This window comes from Cyanistes caeruleus, unplaced genomic scaffold (genome assembly GCF_971803275.1).
Source record: "Cyanistes caeruleus unplaced genomic scaffold, bCyaCae1.hap1.1 HAP1_SCAFFOLD_473, whole genome shotgun sequence".
Classification (NCBI taxonomy): Eukaryota; Metazoa; Chordata; class Aves; order Passeriformes; family Paridae; genus Cyanistes; species Cyanistes caeruleus.
In genome coordinates, this window is record NW_028256195.1 from 1 (window position 1) to 17,555 (window position 17,555).

Consider the following 17,555-nt stretch of genomic DNA (forward strand, 5'->3'; position numbering starts at 1 on the left):
ATTAGCTTTGGGGACTTTTCTTCCAAAGACATGAATATGTCATGCAGAATAGTTCAGCTGGGGCTTGGACATAGCGATTAGGTAAATGGATTTTGTACCCATTTATAAAAATAAGGGATTAAAGTGATTTACAGAATGGCACACCAGTGACTCCTTTTGAGAAGGGAGCTGAGTGTAAGCTGTTGTCTTCTCTAACTATGTGATAATTCACACTGAAGGACTCTGTGCTTGAGTATATACAGGGGAAGATGTTTGAATGGGTCTTTTTACTGGAAAGTATTGATATATGAATTGTTTTTTACAACATGAAGGAAACCAAAAGGTTGGTTTTCTGGAAAATTCTTCACATGTTAGAAGGAAAAAAAAAAAAAAAATCTTCCTGAAGAAGGAAAAACCTCTTTGCCATCCACTTTTAATATACAGCTCTTAGAGAATTAAGTTGTCTGAATTTGCTTGTATTTCACTTCTATCACTTCAAGTATACATTGCAATGAAATTATTTAATGGAAACATCTGCCTTGAAGTAACCTTCTAATAGAGAAATTATTCTTTTATAACTTCCTGATTTTTCAAAAAGACATTCCTATTTAATACTGATGTAGATTTTTTGAAAAACAGTTACAAGTTAGATTATACTTTGGATTTTTGAAAAAGCTAGAGACACTGGATGCTAAATGCCTGTTCAAAGTCAATAGGTAGTTTTCAGTGATGGATAAGTTTTCCTTCCTTCCTTCCTTCCTTCCTTCCTTCCTTCCTTCCTTCCTTCCTTCCTTCCTTCCTTCCTTCCTTCCTTCCTTCCTTCCTTCCTTCCTTCCTTCCTTCCTTCCTTCCTTCCTTCCTTCCTTCCTTCCTTCCTTCCTTCCTTCCTTCCTTCCTTCCTTCCTTCCTTCCTTCCTTCCTTCCTTCCTTCCTTCCTTCCTTCCTTCCTTCCTTCCTTCCTTCCTTCCTTCCTTCCTTCCTTCCCTCCTTCCTTCCCTCCTTCCTTCCCTCCTTCCTTCCCTCCTTCCTTCCCCCCTTCCTTCCCCCCTTCCTTCCCCCCTTCCTTCCCCCCTTCCTTCCCCCCTTCCTTCCCCCCTTCCTTCCCCCTTCCTTCCTTCCCTCCTTCCTTCCTTCCCTCCTTCCCTCCCTCCTTCCCTCCCTCCCTTTGCAAATGTGCTAAAATTACTCAAGTAGACAAAAAGTTTAAACTGCACTCGGAGTGTGTTGAAATAAACTCAGTGGAATTAGGAACAATATTTCCAATTACACTGGCATTTATTATTTTCCAACTCTCAGATTTTTACAAGTAAAGCACACATTTTTATTTCAGCTTCTCAGAAAAGCTTTTCCTCATTTTTGTGAAAGAAAAAACAAGTGTTGGTAAGTAGAGAGACTCCAGTGAAACATTGATTCATCCAGGTACTATCATTTGAAAATTATTTCTAGTAGCAAAAAACAGATGGAATATTATGCCTTTTTGAATAAGGTCACAGGATGCAACAGTACAAACTCATTTCTGCTGACACTTTGTATCTCAGAAATTGTTTCCTCTGGTTCACTAATGATTTTTTTTTTTATTTGCCCTTGTCTGACACATTTTACCTCTACCTTGGCAGGAAAAGTCATTTCCTCCTGTGAGTAAATGAGTGATAGGGGACAGATGAAAGGGCAGAAATGTGCAAGTGCCATCAAAACCCTCATTTTTGATTTTTAATATGCTGCAGCTGTTGGTGTGGAGTGTTTCTCTTGCAGTTGAAAGCACAGCCAGCATGGGAATATTGATAGGTTTACATGAATCCTAAAGAGTCACAGCTTATTTGTATTCACTAATAATGTAGAGCTTGGAGGATACTGCCTGCATGGATATATTTTCAGCTGGAAAAACTGTGAAGCAGCAGTAAGGATTAATGAAAGGGATTGATGGGGGCACAGAGACATTTGGAAAAGCAAGCTCAGATCAAAACAGTCTACAGTGAGATTTAAGTGTTAGTTTCTGTTTCAAAAGCTCAGGTAAACATAAATACATATCCAAGCAACTGTGATTCAACATGGTCCATCATTTATACATTTTGCCTTTTGAAAGTCCTACCAGCACTCTGGCAGCAATTCATATTCTGAATATCAGTAGTTAAGTTAAAATTACTTCCTTCAAAATCTTTGAATTTTTTTATTAATTTATAATCTATCAGGAACTTCTGCAGAAATGCAGATAATCTCTGAAATTGGGCCACATTTGCCAAGGTAGAATTTTTTGATTTTTGAAAAAGCTGGAGACACTGGATGCTAAATGCCTGTTCAAAGTCAATAGGTACTTTTCAGTGATGGATAAGTATACCAATGCTTTAATTTTCATTAATTATTTAGTTAGAAAATCTACTTTTGGCATGCAGCATTGAGAATGGCAGGGAAATCCTGCACCATTTTGATGATAAATCCACAGTACAGCAATAAATCTAGAAAATCCTGCTGTGTGCTGTATTGATGATGTGCACAAATATAGCAGCTCAGGCACATTCCTACACTGCTCAGTGCTGCCTGGCTAATGCTACCAGTACTACATTGCAGGTGTTTGGCCTCCTGAAGACAAAGGTTTTCCAAATGTTAACACAACATGAACCTGTTCACTTTCTTAATAATATTGCTATATCCCTTGCCTTTAATTCTCTAAAATGTTCTCTTCACTCAAATATGAATATCACTTCCAAGAAAAAAAATATAAAGAAACCATCTGGGATGTGGACTCCAGGTCTTTTAGGTGTTTCAGCATGGAGCCACTTGAGCAGCCAGCTTGTTTCCTTCCACATGTCTTCTGCCCTTGTGTTTCAGGTGACACAGATAAATCCAGTGCATTTTCCTTGTGCCCATGGGTTTGTTGAAATACCATAAACTCCTCCTCGTTCAGCAACTATTGCCTCCCTGGTAGCAAGGAGTTGTTGAGGCTCCCTGCTACTGCGATTGACTGATGTGAGGTTAAGCCTGGAAATGCATTCTTTTTATCGTCTGTCATTTCTAATGTCTGACTGCTTCATTGAGATTCTGTTCTCCCTGCCTCTTTTCTTTCATGAAGTGATACTGAACCAGAGAGGTCCCATGCAATTACTACTTCAGGAACAAGCATGGTAGATTTGCTTCATCTGCAGCAGCTGGAGTGGCAGAGAGCAGGACTGGACTCAGAAGCCCACGTGTTTATCTGTCATCACCTGGCTCCAGCTCACAGCTTCACTGGCTTTGCCATAGTGCCTGGTCTCTTTGGAAACCTGATTCTCTTTTTAGCTCTGTTATTCATGCTACTGTACCAAGCATCTGTGATCAGATCTCACCAGCTGAAATGGTATTAAAGTGATGTAAGTGGGTAGGGATTTCATGTATTTATTTAACAAAAAGTGTGGGTTTCCTGAAAGCCTGGGCGGTGCTGTGGCTTCTTCCTTCTCTTCACTAAGATCATCACTGGCACTTTTGTTTTCAGACATATGAGAAATAAGACATTGATTTGTTTATAATATGTGCCAAAACAACTCCATGTACTTGTCTTGTTCTGATACAAAATTCTGATACTAACAGAACCTTTGCTCTTCTCTTCCTACTCTTTGAATCTCTATTTCTGCCATGACAAACAAAAATTTTGGTTCTTAGGAAAGAGACATTTTTCTAGCTTTTTTCAATCAGTTCTTTCTCTTGAAGGTTCCAGCCATTTTCAAGAAGTTCTTTCTCTTCATTGCTGAAGGTGCTTTCCTCTGTAGAAGAGGTTTACAAGCCCCAGCCGTTCTTGACCTGTTCAGTCCATTATACCTGGACTCCTCTCCTCACTGTGTGTGGTTGTAATAATAGCCCTTCTTTTAGCCATGAGAGCACCATAGGGAGAGGGAGAACTGGTGACTGAGAATTGTTGCTCCAACTAATGGAAATGCCTTTTTCCTTCGAGTGATTCTGTTGCTACTTTCAGCTACAAGATTCATTATCCCTAAAGGAAGGATTGCTTGCCTGCCCGCCCTGCTTTACCTGCTTTACCTTCAGGTTCCCATAAGGAGTTACAACACTGCAACATCCATCTTTGCTTTGTATTTTATAATTTGTGTCCCTTTTATCTTTATCTAGATTGGTTTTGTTTGTGCGGTGAAATTTCATGCAGGAGCTTTTAGCATATGAGCATTCACAAGTATGTGCAGTTTATACTGACCATTCCACTCTTCCTCTGCTACCCCTGCACTGGATGCAAACCCTAACCATACCTCCTTCTCTCCAAAGGACATGTCCTGGCCCACAGGACATGTGGACAGATTTTTAAGAACACAGTGACACTGCAGTGCAGACCTTTTTCTGAATGCAAGGATCCAGGTCACAAGTCCTGCAAACTGGGAATACTGATCTTGAAACTCACTGATCTTGAAACACCTCTAGAGCTGTTGCTTAGGTCATGCAGGAGAACAAAAGACAAAGCCTGCACTGGCCTTTCTACAGTAAACCTTTTATCCTGCAAGGAATGGGGTGAGAAGGTACCGATAACAGCAAGTGAGGTTTAAATTTGTCCTCTTCTCTGATGTCCACCATGGAAATCCCAAGGCATTTTGTCTTCTCTGGAGTTCACGGATTGCTGCAGATACTTACCTAATTAAGACTACTCAGTCCTAGGAGCTTTTACCCAAGTGTCCCTGTAGGACTTCTAAGATTAAAAGAACAACAAACAAAATACTGTCCTGAGTGGCAACTAAATAGAGCATTCTTCTCTGATTCTAAAAAATAATTGGTTGAATAGACCCACATCAGCCTAAAAGTACAGCTCACTTGCAAATCAAAGCATAAAACTGGGGCAGCTGGAAAATGCAGATGGATGGAAAGAAATAATGCAGCATTATTGCATTTTTTTTGAGGCAATGAGACTTTGTGAAAAGATGTGCAGCATGTATGCCTACTCTTAGTTCAAGCATTAAAATACTTCTGACCTTTTAGAGCAGGAGATATTTTTTCCAGGTACATATTCTCTTTCTTCTAGTTTTCTACTTTCTGAAAATAATGTATTATATTTGCCATTTGAGCGACCCTATTGAAGCAAGGAAAAATATTTTCCTTCTAATTTATGTAGGATTCCTGATTTTAAGTCTTTTGTTGATTATCCTAGACTGTAATGGGTTTACAAAATGCAGGCTTTATAGGCTTGAAAGGGAAAATGCAAACAGTCATGAGTCCACTCTACCTTCTTATTTTAGAAGCAAAATCCTGTTACTTAGATAACAACCTTTACAGCTAATGTAATTATATCTCCATGTCTTTCTATTTATCATGTACAGAATGCCTGAATCCTCAGAAACAGGAACAAAGAGGGACTGCAGAGTACCATGACTGTGTTAGGTAGATAATGAATAGAAAACTTAAAGTGTAATAGATGAAAATATAGTTGCTGAGTTTAAAAATGGTCTTTTTTGCTGATGGTATGATTTTAAAATTTTAGAATTGTGTAGACAAAGCCATACAAAGATACAGTTCAAGATCCTTCGTTTTACAAAGTTGTTTATATGAACGTTGAGGAATGCCTGTGATTTACTAAATTCAGCTTTGCACTTTACCCTTTCAAGGTAAGGTGACATTATTTTAAAGATCTGAATACATCACTCCTGTAGTGTATGGAAATCCTATGATAAAATTTGGAATACACTTGACTTCCACATTTAATTTTCTTAACCTTGAGTCCTTCGTTTTCTGTCCTCAGCCTTGTGCTTCCTTTACTACAAACCTCCTACAACCATCAGAGAAGAGGGTCTTAAAGAAATCAGTACTCTGCTCTGTAACTGCAGTGAATATCTGGAGCAGACCTATTTTGCACACAGAATAAAATCTCTGCCTTGTGAATGTGTGTTCTCTATACTAGCACTGATTTTTTTAAAACTGTAGTTCAAAACCTTTAAATTATAGGGATATATTTCAAGTGGGCAGAAAAGGAGATAGTCCAGCAAACCTAGTTAAATCTTAGCAGGAAGAGGACCCTGTTATGAGGGCTACCTACAGGCATTTATGTAGAATAAATAAAGATGAATGTTTCTTTAGCGCCTCCTCTCTCTCTGTCAAGTCTGTTTTGGCTGGAGATGTCTCCATTTAGTGACATACCCACTTGGGCACATCCTTGCTCTTGTAACTCAAAAGAAACTCACAAGCCCTGGAAACGAAACCTAAAAAAGGAGCATAGCATTAGAGCATTATTTGATTACTTGTCTGTATCTCACTAAAGAACAATTGCTTGCATGCATTAAAATCCACAGTGCCTGCCACCATCGATTTCCCAGAGACTTTACAAATTCCTGGCAGCATGCATAAAGGAGGTTGAAGTTTGGAGTGGGCCATTTTGATTAATCTACAGAATTCCACTAGGACTTGCAGATGTGTGTATTCCAAGGGAAAAATAAAAAAAAAGAAATTAAGTTAAACTGCAGCAGAGAACACTGTTTTCTGTAATTTGGGTGCTAGTTGCATTCAGACCAGTACTTGGATGATTTGCATTTACTTTATCTGCTGTCCCTATCAAGGAATAGATATAATTTGGTTTGTAATTTCTATGAATAAGACAAAGGCTTTATCAGAGACTGGTTAAGATTTTGTTGCTAAATCCAGACTTTTGCTTCTGAATAACTATTGTGCCACCTAGTGAGTGTTAAACGGCACTTTTAAATAGATGGAGAGATTGACTTTAAACATACTAGCAAATAAAGAAACAAAGCATTTATTAAAATATTTTGAGTGACATGTTGAAACAAAAAGTATTTTCCCTTTTTTCTTGATTATTTACCAAAGTTTTCCACTGAGGTGAAAAATATTCCATTCCAACCATAATACAGCATTTTGTTTGCAATTTTATTAAAGAAATATAATACATAAAAAAGATGCACACAGAGCTCTTTATCACCCCAGCAAATAAATCCATTCCAATGAATTACTAGCACAATTCGTAAGCTTATCAGTGTGAAAAGATATCCCCAAATCTCAGATGATAGGAATTTCCATTCTGTAAAACAGCTAAATAAATAAATGCACCAAAAATATTATTTTCTCACCAACTGTGACAACCTGGCACCAAGTAAAAAATGCTTTAACACATTATTACGATTGCATGCTTTAAGGCATTATTTTGACAAAATAATAAACAGTGTTTTATATTAAAATCATAACATTCTGACATAAAGTTTCTCATAATTTTTTTTTTCCCATATAAATAGTTTGTGTCCAAAAAGCTATGTAGATTTCATTAGCCAGTAGTTATTCCTTAGTGAATTTTCTCCTCTAGCTGAAACCTCTCAACAGGGTTGTGGGTTTTTTTCTTTCACTTTTTAAATAAGCCATCTGTCCTGTGTGGGAGTATTGGGTTTGCCACAGTAGATAGCAGCAATATTTCAATCACTAAAGCCAATAGCAATAAATTTCCCTTAATAGAGCATTTCCTAGCATTTTTCAAATCACTTTATTGCATCTTATGTTAAATTGCTACACTATCCATCATCGACAAAAGCCAAAATAGATAGTCTGCTCTTTTAATACCTGCATGCAGTGCCATAGTTACAGTAGAAAACCTAGTGGTCAGCAATAGTTCAATTTAGAAACTTTTGGATTCTCTGACACTCCAGGGAAGTTCAAATTCACCTTGTTTAATGCATTTAAATGATGCATTTTAGAGATCTTCTGTATAACAGGACCTGACACCAGGTAAACATGACATCGTGTCCAGACTTGGGTAGCTCTATGCAAAACCTTGATGGAAACACAAATATTTTGATAATTTTCCTTCAATGAACAATGGAATGGAGCTTTAAGCACTTTTTGTTACAAAATGTCTGAGATTCATTTCTGGGAGAAAATTCGTTTCTGAAGGTAAAAACAATATTGTTTTGAAAAGCAGAACATCTGTGGTTTGAGGGAGCTTTTTTACAGTTTTGTTGTTGTTGCTGTTGTTGTTTGGGCTATTTATTTTCCCACCATGAAGAAGATTTCCATAAAAAAATATTTTCAATTTTCTGGTTTCAAGGCTTGACAGAAATTTTGTCATTTCATTTTCTTCTTGAAGACAAATGAAACTGAAAAGATTGTGTCAGGTTCCAGGTGAGCTTCTTTAGATGTCAGTTTCCAGGCTCTCTGAATTCTCTGATACTTGACAAGTTGTTTGCACGTTGTTCCAGTTTTCTCTGCAGGTGTATTGTGGAGTGAGCAAACAGAAAAACTAAAGTTTATTTCTAATTAAGGCATAATCAATTGATTACTTCATTTTAAAGCAGTTCCATTTAAGATAGTGAAGGGGTCTGCCTATGAGGTTTGTTGTTCCCTGTAAAGGTTTTTAATGGCTAATATTCACATTAAATATGGAATTTAAATGTGTGCTAGTATTACTAAAAGTAGGGCAGGATTAGAAATATAATAACTTTTTTTTTTTGCTTTATCTAGAATTGATAACCAGCTCTTCTCAATATCAATACGCTAAGCATGATTATTTTCATAGAGGATGATGCCATTTCAGTAAAAGAGGAGATATCATTTACAAGGCATGATTTTTTTTCTCTTTAGACACTATTTTTCCATGTTGATTCAAGGTATTCAAGCATTTACCAACATCTGGGAGAATGATATAATTAAGCCTAAGAGTTCCCATTACTTCGTTTCACGTAGTGAACATTTTAATGTGACTTTAAATATCTTATTGGGAGGATTATCTGTGTAGTCAATGGATGGTGTTTCATAAAGAGAGAGCTGAAAATCTAGATCACAACTCTGATCCAACATTATACTAATTAATAAAATGTTAATAAATCCTGGTTTAAAAAGTGCATATATAATAAAATACTTCAAGTCTCTAAGATGGACAGGTTTTGTTCAAGGGAAAAAACAGCACTACTCACAAATAGAGGAGATAATTGAATGGCATGTAGTCTTTTTTCATTGAAATCTAATTCCATCTTTATATTCAGTCTAGTAATAAACCCTTTTTCCAAACTTTCCTGTCCTCAGATACCTGCAAAGTCAGTTTGCAGCCATTTCCTCAAAGTCAGTAAAACTCTCAGTATTTGTAATTCTTATTAACTTCAGGCTGCATGTCTGTTTCCTTCAATATCAATTAGACAGATGGGGTGTAATTCTCATAAAGCTCACTGAAACTACATGGAATTTAAATAATTTCCTCTCTTTATAGAATTGTACCTCATAGATTTAACTAAGCTGATAGTCAATATTTACTGTAACCTTAATTAGACTTGATTTGCTCTGGTTTTCAAGCATTTAAAAATTCTAGACATGTCCAAGCCTAGGCTTTTGAAGGTTTCTCTTTGTTCTGTATGAATTGTTTAGACAATAACCACTAAGTGCACTTGTGCAAGAAAGACAAGTACCCTTCCTTTGGCGAGTCTGCTGCTGCTGCTGCATGTGAGGAGCCTGCACTTCTCTGAGACCTATCACAAATGAGATTAGTGGCTCATTTCTGGAACTTCTAGAAATCATTTCAGCGGATTTCAAGATAGGATTATTTTTGAAACTGAAAGTCATGGTGTGAATGAGTACTGGGTCACGGAGTAAATAAATAATAAGTAATACAGAAACATTTATTCAGTAAATCTGTGAAAATCACTGTCATTTATCTATGCAGACTAGGATGTGTATTTGTTATAGATGGCATATTTGTGCCACCTATAAAAAAAATTATGCAAGAGAATTATATAGGTTGTATAATAAATTCAATCCTTGATGGAAGTCTTAAGTGAAAAAGATCAGAAATGCATATCTGGATTTTTGCACAGATGCAACATCTGAGATTTTTCTTCTTTGGTCCTAATGGCAACACAGTATTTATTCTCTTTTTTTGAGGCCATGTAAATGAGCAGATGTTTCCACTGAAGTCATTGGCCATTAAAACACATTACTATTCAAAGTTACATTTCTGTTGTAATAAAAGTGTTCATACTGCAAGAAGTAAGGTGTTTGAAAGAGCAAATTCTGTAAAAGCAAACACAGTTTAAGCAATCAAGTCCCCAGAGGATGTTGCAGGTATAGCTGGGCAATATGAACAGAAGTCTCTCAGTCCTAGTGAAGGAGATGGTAGATGTTTCTCAAAAGCTGATTGGCAAATTAAGGCACAGAAGAGCCATGGGCCAGCTTTAGAGTCTATGTCCTGGCTGTGCCAGGTACACAGACTCAGGTGCTCCCAGTCTGGCATCCTCAGGTGTCCCAGCAGGAACACATGAGGTAGCATCCCCTTGCCTCTGCCCCGCCAGGAGGGATGCTCCTTTCCTCTGGCTGCAGGGCTGCAAGGGAGATGGCTCAGGGAGCTCGGTGCTATGCACTAGGTCCTCTATACCCTCTTCAAAGTAATGAAAAGGATCCATATGATTAGAGAAATTAATTCCTAATTTGCTTATGCTAGACCTCACACTAGCAGCAGAAATAGAGTAAGCAAATAATGGGCAAATCTAATTTATTAAAGCACTGACATTTAATTTAGGTGAATTTAGAACACAAAACATATTAATCGATGCAAAATGGAAGAGTTTGGGTTGAAGTGTTACTGGGATATGTTTGACTGAACATTATCTGTATCAAGCTGATAGCTTATTAGTGAAAGATATAGTCTTCCCTTATATCAATATTTGGAACAATGTGACAAAATTATGTGTATATGTAACTGCAGATATAGGTGTGTGTGTATACACATAATTGTATATATACATATCCTTTCACCTGCAGCTCTCTCTATATATACATATATATATACACACTATCTGTGACATACATTTGTATGTAGATATGTGTATTTGTACATACATAAATAAAAGTATGTGACGATCAGTCATTTGTTTTTATCTACTGTGAATGTGCAAGACAGTGGCCAGGATTTTTCCAGGTATGCAGGAATTTTGTTCTATACTCTCATTCTGCAAAGAATATATTTAGCATGATATATTTAATATAAGTTTAATTTAGTCATGGTAAATCTGAGGTCATGTTCACCAGTAATTACACTGTGCTTCCTGTTGCCACATAAATATTCATATGGAATCCTGTACTTTGTGCTACACTAACTTCAATTTATATGGGCTACTCTAAATGTAAAACTGTGAATACTTTCCTCTTCCATTACAAGCTTTTAAAATTCTTTATTGTATTTTGAAAAAAATGCACTGTATTTTGAAGAAAAAAGCAACCAGAAAAATACCTCAGTGTGTTTTGAGAAATTGCTGCACATAATCTTGCTAATAATCTTAGGATGACCTTAAAATTCAGATGTATATTTTTATTTTACCAAATAATAGTTTTGGCACAAAGTATATGTGCTAGTTCAGGTAACTGTATTAAGCATTCTGAAGGCTTTCTCTGTGTTAGAAAAGACTTTTATAAATCACTTCATGGAGCTCTCTGCTGTTTAGGCTAATGTGTATATAAGAGCACTGCAGAAGAAAATGGAAAAATAAGGTAAGCAATTTTCTTGTCTGTGTAAACAGATGCAATGTGAAATTCTTCAGCCATAAAGGCTTGCTAGTTTTGAGCTCAGACATAGCCAAACCCATAGATTACCATCTCACTTCACAGAAAATGCTTCTTAGAGCCCTTTAAGTTCAGCAAGGAAAATAGACTTCTTGAATAGGAAGGTTTAAGGAAAAGAAAAGTTTTGGTAAAATGTGGGATATTCAGAAAAGCATTTAAATATGAAATAAGCAGAGAGAAATTAAATGCACTGAAAATGTGTGACAGAACTGTTACTACTGTCTATTCTATTTTACTTTCTATTTACAGCAATATGCAATAAATTAGACTATAATAAATTTCAGACTTTTAAATCTGGGTTATACCCATTTATTGAAATCATTGACCATTTTTGTAGATTCCTCCTACCCTTCCAGCCAGTCTTAGTGGGATATTAAATATCTCACTCCCTCTGGCTGGGCAGAGAGCAGAGGTGTGCTGGATGGATGTGTATGAAAGTCTTTATAGCCCATTGCCTTTACTGGGCTTACACTTTCCCTGAATAATCCTGGGAAGTGTACATTGCATCTGGTGTTCTCTGGCCTGTACCTTTCATAAGATCCTATTAAAAAGCAGAAACAAGAACAAAAATACTCAAACCCACAGGGAATACCATTACTATGATCCTAGGTAAGTAATTGTATATTCTTAGGCTAAAAAAAATTTCCTTTGCTACTCCCTGCCTTCAAATTGTAATGTAGTGCATCATACCAATGATTTGTAAATTCTTATTGTGGTATGTAAACCTGTAATCATTTCACAGTTTGGTTTGTTTGCCTCACTCAGACAGTGCTGCACTGTTTGTTTTACCAAAGTATGTGTGGCTGCTTTCCCACTTGGTCACACTTCATTCTGTCTGAGCTTGGCTTGCTGGGCAGGTGCTGGCGGCTGCACTGCAGATCCTGCTGTCATCTCGTCAAACCCAGGACACTCTTTCCCTGTAGCACTTACACAGAGAGCAGAAACTGCATGGCAGTTTTGGAGAATGATGGATAATGTAGTAATGTAATGCCTCCGCTTCCTAAAGGCAGGAAAATCCAGTTGGGCTGCTCTGGCATGTTATAGTGGTGGTGGTGGTAGCGATATTTTCTTTCTTCTGTGCAGATGAACATACGGTTAATACATTTTTTATTGAATTAAATGGTTCAATTGCAGGAGCTTGTAGAAGAGGCAGAATAACAAGACTGTACTAATCATCCCACTAGCACTTCCATTTTATCATGCAGTCAGTGCGAGTTTAGGGTTCCCTTTAATCCCTGTGGAGTTTAAAAAGCTGAATTTCAGATGCAGGATTGCACTGGACAGCAGGAGACAGACAGACAGTGCGTTGCTCTCAGATTCTCATTTTCCTCAGTTACTGGACTGCTGAGGGCTGCTCAAGTTTCCATTGAAACAATAACTTAGAGAAGCTACTTTGAAAGACATGAAAGAAGTGACCTGAGAAAGAAAGGTTTGGTTCCAGCACTTCAGTGTCTGAAAGACTGCAGCTGAATTATGATGATCCCAGGACTCCTCATCATGCATCTTTTGAATCATGGCATTTCTGAAAGGATTTATCACCACATTTCCATTGGAACTCTGTTTCAAAGTGTACAGTTAAATAGAATTCACAATTGGATTATGGACTTAGTGATAGATAGTGTGGCATTTACATATTCATTTTACAAGAGTATTTGTATTTCTTATGTGGTATTTGTTTTGGACTTCCAAGGCTAGCACTCAGATTAGTTCCTGGTTGTGTTGTACAATGAAAATGGGAACTACTGCTTAACTGTTAACTATTTTTATTTCTTAGTAATACTGTTATTTTTCATCATCACTTCTAAGTGATATTTGGTTTTTATTCTATCCATTTTAGTGGAAGTTTGGTCTCCTTTATTGATATATTCTTCCTGATCTTTTCTTGTGAGTTAGAAGATACCAGCTTGTCTTTTCTTGTGAAAAAGTGGCATAATAATATCATTGACATCTAAATATACCTGTCAGACTTCTCAACCAATACTTGACTGGATTGCCCTACAGAGGTTTTAGAAATTCATGGCTGCAGAGCGGATGCTTCCTGGCTTTCATCCTCTGCTCCCTGTCCCTAGTGTGAGTGAAGGAAGATCTGCACCCTATAACATTAATAATTTCTGGCATATATTTAGAAAATATCATTATTTGAGATCTCTCTCATACTATTCTGGTTTTGACCTCATCCTGTCTGACAGCTCTGGAAAAAATGCCTGCTTCCTAAATAAAACATTGCAGGAGGATGATTTCCAGCAGTCCTGTCTTACCATTTTTCCTTTTTAGAAGTTGAGCTCCTCTGAGTTTTCAATCATTCTATCAGGAAAAGACTTAAATTTTAACTGTGTGATTTACCAGAGGAGTATTTGTTCATTTATGTTGTGTTCTTATTCTGAGTTACACATTGATGAATGAATTAGAAGTAGACTGAATTAGATTATAATGTGGAATCTTCATTGTAACCTTGTGTTCCTATTAAAAAAAAGAAACATTAATACTTCATTTACACTAGATATCAAAATAGGGAGAGGTTTGTGTTAATTATAGGGCATGAGTGAAGGAAAGGAATTCCTAATCTATTTACTGCATATGTTAAAGAAATTGAACTGTTTAAATTCACACAGTGTCCTATGGCTTCATAACAAAACCAAGTACAGTTCAAGGGAAAGCAAAATTTAGAAATTAATTAGGAAAAAAAGAACCAAACCCCCCTCTTGGGTAAATATTTTTGTGTAAGATCAGTGTATTGTGATAATTAATATTATCTCATGCCATTATATATTGACTCTGGAAAGATTCATATTTAGCAAACAAACAAACATTGACAGCATATTTTGCTCAACATTTACAGTCAATGATGGACTTTCTCATCAGAAGTTTTTCTTCTTGATGATATAATTGATTTATTTCTATGGATCCAGTCAGCTGACTAGAGAAGCTAATATGATAAGAGAAATGCAAATTCCTATTTCTGAACATGTTTTCATTTTGTGTTAGTGCTTAGGGAAAAGGATTAAAGCTTAATTATGAATCCCTTTCATGCTTTTTCCCCCTATTTTCCTAAAGTGTTTAATGATTGCTTTGACATACATCTGCCAAAGGTTTTTTCCTGACTCTAGAGACCATAGTTTCAAAGGAACTTTTACCATGTGTTACCCCCAAAGAAATTTTGAAGTCATTAGATGTGCAAAATCCTTAGTCCAAGTATAAAAATGTGCATGAAAAAAATGAATAGTGGCATGTGGTAATGAGAACTTCTACTACTTTTATCAGATAGCTGAACAGAGATGACAATGGGAAGACTTTTGCAGCTTCACAGGTTAGAGTAGCTCGACACAGTGAAATGATGCTGGCTTGTATCTCCATAGTTTAAGGAAAGGCAGAACAGTATTATTGTTTGTCATCAGCTCTAGCTGGAGGCAGCAGAGACAGGGGCTGTGTTTTACCAGAGCCAGGATAGCACTGGGGACAAGTGTTGATTGGAACTTGGAAGATTTGTGGGTTCGTGTGATTGGAACTTTATTTTTGAAGGCTTCAGGTTAGCGGATTTTTGAGATGTTGACTTCATGACAGATCCAGCAGGGAGTGTTTTAATTCAGAGTTCGGGGGCATTTTAATACTACTGTGGATTCAAATTCTTCTGTGATTTTGGTTCCTCTGTTATGCAATATTTATAAGGAAACACAACATGATCACTATAAAGAGCTCAGATTAATCACAGTCTGGAAGCTGAGTACTATCATATACAGGTTTGACTTGGAATGTGTCACAGGCAGCTTGCCTTTTCAAAGACATCTTTCAAAGTGCTAAAGTGATTTTATGTACAAGTATGAGGACAATTATTTAACATCTTCACCTGTTCACTTGTTTTTTGTTTGGTTTTTCTCTGCTACAGACTATGTCAGAGAGCCACAATGATCATGCAAAATAACAGTTCATCCTCGCCCCTTTTTCCAAATGTGAGCTCCTTCTGGAAGAGAGATTCGCATGGACCAGGACTCCTCGATGAAGCAGCATCACTCATTGGCAGCTATGATTTCCCTCAGACCACAGAGAGTTTTCCTTTCTCCACTGTGGAATCAACAAACATGACCCTAAATGCCACAAGCAAAGACCCTCTGGGTGGACACACTGTCTGGCAAGTAGTTTTGATTGCTTTCCTCACTGGGATCCTTGCACTGGTGACCATCATTGGAAACATCTTAGTGATTGTTGCATTTAAGGTTAACAAACAACTGAAAACAGTCAACAACTACTTCTTGTTGAGCCTTGCTTGTGCAGATTTGATCATCGGTGTTCTTTCCATGAACCTTTATACCACATACATCATCATGGACCACTGGGCTTTGGGAAGTTTGGCCTGTGATCTTTGGCTCTCCATTGACTATGTTGCCAGTAATGCCTCTGTCATGAATCTCCTTGTGATAAGTTTTGACAGGTATTTTTCCATCACTAGGCCACTAACATACAGAGCCAAACGAACAACCAAAAGGGCTGGGGTAATGATTGGTTTAGCGTGGATCGTCTCTTTTGTTCTTTGGGCCCCTGCCATCTTGTTTTGGCAGTATTTTGTTGGGGAGAGGACTGTGCCTCCCGATGAATGTTTCATCCAGTTTCTAAGTGAACCTATCATCACTTTTGGCACTGCCATAGCTGCCTTTTATTTGCCGGTCACCATTATGAGTATTTTGTATTGGAGGATCTACAAGGAGACGGAGAAACGCACCAAAGAGTTAGCAGGGCTCCAGGCTTCGGGCAGCGAAGCAGAGGCGGCACGCTTTGTGCACCAGACAGGCAGCTCCCGGAGCTGCAGCAGCTACGAGCTGCAGCGGCAGAACATGAAGCGCTCCTCCCGAAAGAAATACAGACGCTGCCACTTCTGGCTCACCATGAAGAGCTGGGAGCCCAGCACAGATCAGGGGGACCAAGAGCACAGCAGCAGTGACAGCTGGAACAACAACGATGCTGCTGCCTCCCTTGAAAATTCAGCCTCCTCTGACGAAGAAGACATTGCTGCAGAGACCAGAGCCATCTATTCAATCGTGCTGAAGCTTCCTGGTCACAGTGCTATCCTCAATTCCACAAAACTACCCTCCTCAGAAGATTTGCATGAGTCAGGGGATGAACTGCAGAAATCCGATGCAGATTCAAAGGAAAAGAAACCTAAAAAATCGCACCCTCCCAAAAGTGTTCAGGACGGTGGAAATTTCCAAAAGAGCTTTAATAAGCTTCCAATCGAACCAGAATCAGAAGAGACAACCACAGCTTCTGATGGCATCTCATCAGTGACCAAGACATCGACAGCCCTGCCCTTGTCCTTTAAGGAAGCAACCCTGGCAAAAAAGTTTGCCTTGAAGACCAGAAGTCAGATCACAAAACGGAAACGAATGTCACTTATCAAAGAAAAGAAAGCAGCACAGACTCTCAGTGCCATTTTGTTTGCCTTCATCATTACCTGGACCCCATATAACATCATGGTTCTGGTGAACACCTTTTGCAGCTGTATCCCCAAAACTTTCTGGCACCTGGGGTATTGGCTTTGCTACATCAACAGCACAGTAAACCCCATGTGCTACGCACTGTGTAACAAAACATTCAGAAACACTTTCAAGATGCTGCTGCTGTGCCAGTGTGACAAGCGAAAAAGACGCAAGCAGCAGTATCAGCAAAGGCAGTCCGTCATTTTTCATAAGCGGATCCCTAGGGAGGCTTCATAGAATAGTATTTTTTAAACAAATCGAAACAATAACGAAGCAGGGATGTGATGGGATGGGACAGGATGGGATGGGATAGGACAGAGCAGGATGGCACGGGACAGGGCAGGATGGGCAGGATAGTAAGGGATGGGATGGGATGGGATGGGTTGGGGTGGGAAAATGGTTCCAGGGTTCTGATTCTATAACATCAAAACATGAAAGCAGCTGCCAGGCTTATTTATCCTTTCAATAAATCCAGTTTAATATAAAAGTCAATCTACATTCAGCAAAAACTAAGAAACTTCATCATTTTTACTAAGGAGTGAAAGATTTAATAAAGTTTTCCTACGAATTTGCGAGAAGCTGTATAGCAATTATAAACCCATTACT

The 17,555-nt window shown here is 37.9% G+C and overlaps 1 protein-coding gene across 1 annotated transcript; it reads left to right on the forward strand.

Moving 5' to 3' along the window:
• Positions 1-15,368: 15,368 nt before the first annotated feature.
• LOC147645364 (muscarinic acetylcholine receptor M3) lies at positions 15,369-17,296 on the forward strand. Its single transcript, XM_086874701.1, has one exon. The coding sequence runs from the start codon at positions 15,384-15,386 to the stop codon at positions 17,184-17,186; it is 1,803 nt and encodes a 600-aa protein (XP_086730827.1). The 5' UTR covers positions 15,369-15,383; the 3' UTR covers positions 17,187-17,296.
• Positions 17,297-17,555: the final 259 nt, after the last annotated feature.

Coding starts and splice junctions, on each gene's coding strand:
- LOC147645364 (XM_086874701.1), top strand. CDS start 15,384: ATGATCATGCAAAATAACAGTTCATCCTCGCCCCTTTTTCCAAATGTG.